The sequence below is a fragment of the Alexandromys fortis genome, unplaced genomic scaffold (genome assembly GCF_014885135.2).
Source record: "Alexandromys fortis isolate MF-2015 unplaced genomic scaffold, M_Fortis_MF-2015_v1.1 scaffold_99, whole genome shotgun sequence".
Taxonomy (NCBI): domain Eukaryota; kingdom Metazoa; phylum Chordata; class Mammalia; order Rodentia; family Cricetidae; genus Alexandromys; species Alexandromys fortis.
The window spans coordinates 6,324,139-6,332,883 of NW_026067982.1; the positions used below are offsets into that span (position 1 = coordinate 6,324,139).

The window sequence follows — 8,745 nt, forward strand, 5'->3', positions numbered from 1 at the left end:
CTGTCTCAAAACAAACAAACAAATAAACAAAAAACACACACACTGTAGAATCAGCACTTTGTAGGTTCTGGGAAAAGAGATAAACAGGTAGAATGGGACCTGATAGAATGGAAATCTGGGCTTTAGAATCCTTGATGTAGTAGCCTGCTAGAACAACTCAACTCCACTCTTCAGAATCCCAGCCACCTTAAAGCTAGGCATAGGTCTAGGTCAAGACACGTGTTCCAAGCCCGGCAGTGGTGATGCATTCCTTTAATCCCAGCACTGGGGAGGCAGAGGCAGGTAGATCTCTGTGAGTTCGAGGCCAGCCTGAGCTACAAGAGCTAGATCCAGGACAGACAAAAGTTGTGCTGATGGTACCCTCTGTGCAGACCAGACCTGGAAAGGAGCAGGTGCCAGTGTAAGAATATCACAAAAGCAAAAGATGGAGGTTACGCCAGACATCTTACCAGACTGTGGAATCCATACTAATTCTGGCTTTGCAACCTTCAGCAGCCTCCCTTAAAGAGTGACCTCTCAACAATCCAGCTGGCCTTTACTGCACCTCAAGATGCCCTGGCTCACCTTTCTTGCCTACTTTACTGCTATTCTCAGAACCGGTCCTATCCCCAGGCTCTTCCACACATCTGGAGCATGACAGCCTTGTCACACTGCCTCACAGCTCTCCATCACATTCCCATTCCACTTAGCTAAGGCCTGTCCTACTTACTCGGCTACTGATCTCCACCTGTGGTCCCTTTCAGCTGCATCCCAGAGAAAGGGGTTCCCAGGCCTTTACATTATCTCTTACACACCCACAAGTGAAGGGTCCAGGGGGAGTTGGTTTTTGTGAACATTGGTGGTATGACTATGCAGGAATGAGCTCCCCCAATGGTTTGGAACTGCAGAGCCCCGGACACTCTGGGTGGTGGGGACAACCTGTCCTGAGCAGGCCGCTCACCGGCCATTTGCTTCTCAGCAGTGCCACTGGCTGGCATTCATCATTCCAGGACAGCAGGGTTTCGGACACCCGCGTACCCCGCGCAGCCCACCCACGCTTCGCCCTGGAGGCCTTCGAGTGCCTGGCCGCGAGCCACGCGGGCCACCTGTGGGAGCAGTTGCGGCAGTTCTGGGCCGACCACTTCTCGCGCCGCTTCTCGCCGCGGAGGCCGCCGCTGCGCCGCACGTCATCCATATCCACCTTCTACCTGCTGGACCATCGCACGCGCCAGGCCGAGCTGGGGCTGAACTATGGCGCGCCGCGCACCCGACTGAGCGACGAGACCTTTGTGTTCCTCGACGGCCGCTGGACCACGGAGGGGCAGCAAGCACGCGCGCGGTCGCCGCTGCCCTCGCCCGCCAGCCCAGCCTGGAAGCCCCCGGTGCAGCCGGTCAAGAGCCAGGTGCTCCTGGAGGAGAACAACTACCTGAAGTTGCAGCAAGAACTGCTCATGGACATGCTGACCGAGACCACCTCGCGCCTGCACCAGCTGGAGAAGAAGGTGGACGCGGACGTAGACCCCGCGGCCGCGGCGCGCGCCTGGCAGAGAAAGATACGCAAGCACGAGGGCGCGAGCGTGCTTGTGATCCAGCCGCGCGCTCTAGGGTCACGGTGACGCAATAAAGCCATACATAAAGCCGAGCTGCGCGTGCGCACCCCACCTTGCCCTGCCCCAGTGGTCCGGGTGGCCCGTTGACCGTGGGCAGGCACCGTGCTCTTTGGGTGGCGCTGTGTGCTTCCAGAGAACATGTGGCGCTTGGACTGGGGAGAGATGGACAGACTCGGGGTTTATGCTTTGCTTTTTTTTTTTTTAATTTTTAATTTTATTTATTTATTTATTTTTTTGACCCAGGGTCTTAAAGTAGTTTCTTGAAACCTTGGGTCCTGCTTTCCCGCATTCGCCGGAGTGGTTCAGTTTGTTTTGTTTTCCATTCATGCCTCCGTTAGGGTCTGATTTTCTCCTGCGTGGAATAAAGGCATTTATTTGGACCCAGCATTTTAAAAAAATGCATTGGGAAAGGGGCAGTGGTGGCATACGCCTTTAATCCCAGTACTCGGGAGGCAGAGACAGTTTGATCTGAGTTCGAAGCGAGCCTGGTCGAGGCGAGTCCCAGGACAGCCAGAGACACAAAGAGAAACCCTATTTCGGAAAACAAAAACGAACCAAAGAAAGGTGCACTGGGACCTCACAACAGCACACATAAATAACGTGTGTATGTGTGTGGTGTGTGGCATATATACGTGTGTGCATATATATGTGGCAGCAAAGGGGCTGAGACGCGGCTGAGTGTTAGAACAATTGTCTAATGCAAGACTTCCTGTGTTCAAACTCCAGTACTACAATAATTCATTTTTAAGGGAAGAATCCCACTATGTGTGCTGGGGTTAAAGAGGTGTGCCACCACACCCAGCAGCAAACAACGGCTTAAACATGTTTCTGATACACTGGAGGCTGTGGAAAAGCTGATAAGACTCATGAGAGGCTGAGACTCAGCAAGAAGGAAGTGTACTTGACTCTTTGGGAAGCTCTTTTCTAGAGACCATAACACACATCCCTTATAGAGAATCCCATAGTGGGTGGTGAGCTCAGAAAGCGGAGGTCATGAGACCAGAACCTCTACCTACAAACAAGCACTCTGAAATTCAGTCTACCTGAAGGAGACCTCACAACACACACACACACACACACACACACACACACACACACACACACACACCTGGGGCTTCCTCTGGGACCCCAGATTAGAAGGAAACCACACACAAACACCTGTTTTCACAGAGACTCTTTATTAAACTGCAGGAGAAAAGTGGTGGTGCACACCTTTAATCCCAGCACTCACAAGGCAGAGGCAGGCAAATCTCTGTGAATCTGAGGCCAGCCTGGTCTACAGAGTGAGTTGCAGGACAGCCAAGGCCACACAGAGAAGCCGTGCCTCAAAATAAATAAATAAATAAATAAATAAATAAATAAATAAAGAAATAAATAAAAGTGTATGCTTTCTGACCCAGGCAGAAAAACAGCAGTAAATGACATTGCAGGTGTAATTTTTTGTTTGTTTTGGTTTGGGTTTTTTTTTTTTTTCTTTTAAGACAGGGTTTCCCAGTAGCTATGGAGCCAGTCCTGGAACTCACTCTGTAGACCAGGCTGGTCATGAGCTCACAGAGATCTGCCTGCCCAGATCTGCCTCCTGAGGCCTGGGATTAAAGGTGAAAAGGTGAGGTCTCTGTTAGAAGGGGCTAGGATGTGCTGGTAAAGGAAATAGAGAAGAAGAGGGAAGGGGGAGGATGAGGGAAAGGGGAAGTGGGTATTTGTCCCAGAGGGACAAAGGACTGCTTCTGGATAGAGAGGAGACAGACATGGCACATAGGAAATGGGGTTGATAAAGGTAAAAAGGAAAACCCTGTGTTAGGATGAGGTGTTTAATTTTAATTGGGTATGTTGAGCCAAAGGGAGCTTTTGATTGCTGGACTTCAATACTTTGGTAGCTGGATGTTGTTAGTCAGCCGCAGGAGTAGGAAGTGGTCAAATAAGGGAATAGACCTTGGGGGCTAGTTTTTAGCAAGGAAGAGGAAACTGGGGAGAAGAGCAAGGCCTGCCAGAACCACTCATCGCTTCACTACCTACCAGCTCAGGTAGCAGATAGCAGCTGAGATTAGAGCAAGGACCAGGAAAAACGGTCAGGGGTAAAGAATGCTGTACAGCATACACCAGGAGTTCCTGGTTTGCACCAGTAATCCTAGCTAGCAAGCACTTGGAAGTCTGAGGCAGAAGGATTGTTTGAAGTGCTACATAGTTGCAGGCCAGCCTGGGCTACAGAGTAAATCCTTGCCTCAAATACACATACAATGGAGCCCCAAACCAAGCAACCAAAAAAGAAACTCAGAATGGATTAAGGATACCTTATCTGAAATACCTAGACCAGAAGTATACCAGATTTTATTGTTTTGTATTTTATGAAGCTTTTGTTTTGTGCTTTGTCTACATGTATGTATGTGCACCATATAATTGTCTCCTGCCCTCTGAGGTCAGAAGAGTGCATCAGACCCTTGTAACTGGAGTTAGGGATGTCATGAGTCACCTAGGGACTGAACCCAGGTTCCCTACAAAAGCAACAAGTACTCTCAACCACTGAGTCATTCGTCCAACCCTGTGTCAGATTTTTTTTTTGAAAAAGACTTTAAAAATATGGAACGCTTCACGAATTTGCATGTCATCCTTGTGCAGGGGCCATGCTAATCTTCTCTGTATCGTTCCAATTTTAGTATATGTGCTGCCGAAGCGAGCACGGTGTCAGATTTTTTTTTAAATTCATAGGCATTTATATATACATATGAGGAATCTTACAGGACTCTAAATAAGAATTTTATTTTATACACATTTTATACATGTAGCCTGAGGTAATTTATTTAATGTATATGGTATTTTGTCTGCATATATGTCTGTCCATCGTGTGTACACAGTAACTATGGAGTCTACAAGAGGGCATCAAATCCCCTGGAACTAAAGTTACATGGGGCTGGGCAGTGGTGGCACATGCCTTTAATCCCAGCACTTGGGAGGCAGAGGCAGGCGTATCTCTGTGAGTTCGAGACCAGCCTGGTCTACAGAGCTACTTCCAGGACAGGCTCCAAAGCCACAGAGAAACCCTGTCTCAAAAAACCAAAAAAAAAAAAAAGTTACATGGGTTGTGAGCCTCCTTATGGAGTCTGGGGATCAAACCAAGTTCCACTGAGTCATTGTTTCAGCCCTTATTTCAGTTTTTTTCCTTAAAATGGTCTCACTCAGTAGTTCACTCATTTGTTGTGAGAAACACAGCAAACTCCTGCCTCAGTCTCCCAAGAGCTGAGATTATGGTATGCACCATCACAACCCCTGATTTATGCAGCCCAGAGGGGGAAAGGCTTGTTCCAGTTCATGGCTTCAGAGGTTTTAGTCATAGTCCCTGGGCCCTGTGGCTGCACAGTGTATCTATCATGTTGAGATCACTGGAGGAGAAGCTCTTATCAGAAGGCAGGAAAGCAGAGAGGGTGAGTCCAACATCCTTTCAGGGACACAAGGCTAGTGACTAACCACCTTCTTCTTCTAGGCGCCACCTTCTAAAAACTCCTCCACCTCCCTACAGTGTTGCAGGCTTACAGTCTTTGGTGATACTGTGTAACAGTTTCCTCTGAGTTTGAAACATTCCATCCTGTAGGGAAGCTCTTCAAGTAGAAGGTAAACAATTCAAAATAGCTTCAGGAAGTCCCTGAAACTGACCAGATTCGTGAGTCCCTCCCTGCTAGAGTAAGCAATAAAAGTTGAAAGTCGCTCGGGGGATGAAAAAAAACAGCTGCACAGAAGACTCTCAGAAAGCTAAATTATGAAGACTCTGAAACCAGACCAAGCTGCCTGGTAGAGGTTTAGACCATCTGAGGGACCAGGAAAGGCCACTCTCTAATCTGTTGAGCTGTTTGCGGGCTGTGCAGTGTGCTCCATCCAGGTTCTCAGTTTTGTGAGCCCACTCATGCTGGGGTGGGCTTTGGTAATGCAGCTATCTTTTTGTTTTGTTTTTTTTCAAGACAGAGTTTCTCTGTGGCTGTCCTGGAACTAGCTCTTGTAGATCAGGCTATTTTGTTTTTTGAGTAAGGGTTTCTCTGCCTCTGCATAACAGCCTGACTGTCCTACAACTAGCCCTGTAGACCAGGCTGGCCTCCAACTCACAGAGATCCACCTGCCTCTGCCACCCGAGTGCTAGGATTAAAGGTGTGCACCACCTTGGAGGCTGTGGCCCACACCTTTAATCCCAACATCCGGGAGGCATTGGCAGGCAGATCTCTGAGTTCAAGGTCAACCTGGTCTATGGAGTTCCAGAACAGCCAGAGCTATACAGAGAAACCCTGTCTCAAAAAACAAAACTCAATAGATATAATAAAATTTAAAATGAGTTAAGGGGTTGGAGAGATGGCTCAGCAGTTAAGAGCACTTGCTGCTCTTGTGGAGGACCTGGGTTCAATTCTCAGCATCCACATGATAACTGTAACACGGGTTCCCAGGGATCCGATGCCCTCTTCTGGCCCACACAGGCACTGTGTTCATGTGACACGGTCACTCAGGCAAAAACACCCATACACATAAAATAATAAAAATAAAGACAGGGTCTCTCCTTGGCTTGAAACTTGCCCATTAGGTTAGGATGACTAGCCACGGGGATTTGCCTGTTTCTGCCTCATCAGGGCCTGAATACAAGCACAAGCCATTGTGGCATTTTTCATGGGAGTTCTGCGGACTGACCTTGATCGTTGTGCTACTGTTTTACCAACTGAGCCAATTCCACAGCCTGAGAAGCACAACTCATAAGAGGGGAAAACAGACAGGTGTCCTACTGGAAAACAGGAAGTACTTGTAAGAACGCAGGCAGGATGAGGGCAGGGGAGGAACAGATGTGACCATGGCGGTGGTAGGGCACTGTACACAATGACCATGCTGAAGAGGGTACTCTGGTCAGCTAGAGTGTGCAGGCATGGCTCCGACAGGCTTTGTCCTTCTCCTCCATTCCCTATGCCTTGCTAAAAAACCTTTGGCTTACATTCCTGAAGCTAGCCCCAAGGTCTATTCCCTTATTTGGTCACCTCGTCCTCCTGAGGCTGACTACCAATGTCCAGCTATCTAAGTATTGAAGTTCAGCAATCCAAAGTCCTCTTTGGTTCACCAAATTTATATGCCCGATTAAAATAAGACACTTCATCCTAACATAGGGTTTACCCTTGTACTTAATATACCACCATTTGCCTATGTGCGATGTCTGTCTCCTCTCTATCCAGAGACAGTCCTTTGTCTCTCAGGGACAAATACCCCTGCTCCCTTTCCCTTGTCCTCTTCCCCTTCTCCCTCATCTTTATCTTCTGTGTTTATCTCTTATTCCCTGCCCTCTGTCCTTCTGGGGAAAATAAATCTTCTTTGTGCTGAGAACTTGGTCTTGGCAGTCCTGAGTCAATATTTTTCCTTTTACATGCTTTGTAAGAGACCACCAAAACATGTAAGACAGCTGGGGAAAAACTGTATGTGTGGGTGCATGTTATGTATTGATGCTAAGTGTTGTTTTTTTTTTTTCTTTCGAGACACCTCTTCTGACCTGTGCAGACTCCAGCATACACTCAGGCACGTGCACATAAAGTAAATATTTAAAAAAAGAAGAGAGTTTATTTTGTCTTATTGTTCCAGAGGGTAAGAGTTCATCATGGTGAGGAGGAGTGGGAACATGTGGCAGTCATGGTGGCAAGAAAGAAGCTGAAGTAAACTCTGAGTTCGAGGCCAGCCTGGTCTACAGCATTAGTTCCAGGACATTCAAGATTACATAAAGAACCCGTCTCAGGAAAAAAATAAAAAACAAAACCGGCTTTATGTTATGTATAATTTTTTACCTCTCTATTGTCTGTTTTTCTTCTTTGTGTGTGTGTGTGTGTTTTCGAGACAGGGTTTCTCTGTGTAGTCTTAGCTGTCCTCAAACTCACTTTGTAGACCAGGCTGATTAAAGGTGGGAGCCACCACCACCCGTTTTTTTTTTTTTTTTAACCTAAAGACTATTAGCTCTCAGTACATTTTGAACACAGCTTGAGATTTAACTACTGTGATAGACCTTGGCTGAGGCATTAGGGAGCTAATACCAGTCTCCACAACATTGAAAATCTGTTCCTTGGGCTGGGGAGGAGGGTGCAGCTCAGAGCACTTGCCTAAGCTGACAAGGCTCCGGGTGCCATCCTCAATACCACAAAAGCAAATAATTCGAGACAAAGACTTTTTCTAAGGAAAGCGCTGAGCGAACTGAAGAGGGCGCAGAATCTCATATCTAAACGACGACGACAACGAGGCTCGTGGGCGGAGCTGTGCGACGCCTCCCTCCCACGTCGATTCTCATTGACTAGGTTAAAATGGTTGCCGAGCCAACTACTAACAGTGGAAGAGCATTCCTAGTTACAGCAAGGAGGCGGCAGGGCGAGCCCCACAGGGACCCACTTTTCCCGTGTTCCTGACATCTGAGTAGGCCAGCTGTGGGGGAGTGAGGTACTCTCCACATCCTGGCATTCTGCTGCTCTTTTAGTATCACTTTAGCCTTGATAGGGATAGAATCCACAAGAAAAGTGCGAGGTAAGCGCTCTTCCACTGAAATGAGCTGAACCCGCAGTTCCGTCTCCACTCAGCATTCTGATAATCCTCATAACTCTGAATTTTAATCCATCAATTTGCCCTATACATCCATCCAATCGTTTTTTGAGACGGGGGTCTCTCCCTGAAACTATGAATGGTCTAGACTCGCTCTTCAGACTAGGCTGACCTCAAACTTGTGATCCTTCTGCCTCTGCCTCCGGAGTGGTAAAATTATTGACTAAAAATTGGACCCATAAATTACTGAGTGTTCAGCATTATGGTAGTTACAAACACTGAGAAGAAAAAGGAAAAAAATCCATTCATGTTTTCACTATCAAAGGATAGTCTATAAGAACATTTTAGAATACCTACTCAGATATATATATTGTCCTGTGTATGTGTGTAATTATACATATTTTAGAAATCTGAGTAATATACCTTACTTGGCTTTGAGGTTTCCAAAGCTTATGCTGCCAGGCATGATGGCTTACATCTTTAATACCAGGACTTCCTCTCAAACAGACAATTAAAAATACATTTTCATATAATTAATAGGATCAAATGTATTACACATACATTTTAAGGACCTTCAGCTTTTCATACTTTTTTTTCCTCTCTGAGACAGGGTTCCTATGTATAG

General features: G+C 47.0%; 1 protein-coding gene and 1 non-coding gene across 2 annotated transcripts; one reads left to right on the plus strand and one right to left on the minus strand.

Annotated features, from left to right (window-relative positions):
• Positions 1-1,595, plus strand: Cby3 (chibby family member 3). Its single transcript, XM_050158649.1, has one exon. The coding sequence runs from the start codon at positions 858-860 to the stop codon at positions 1,593-1,595; it is 738 nt and encodes a 245-aa protein (XP_050014606.1). The 5' UTR covers positions 1-857.
• Positions 1,596-4,160: 2,565 nt separating this feature from the next.
• LOC126511496 (U6 spliceosomal RNA) lies at positions 4,161-4,267 on the minus strand. The gene has a single exon (XR_007594705.1). It is a non-coding gene; the product is annotated as a U6 spliceosomal RNA (small nuclear RNA).
• Between the last annotated feature and the right edge of the window lie 4,478 nt (positions 4,268-8,745).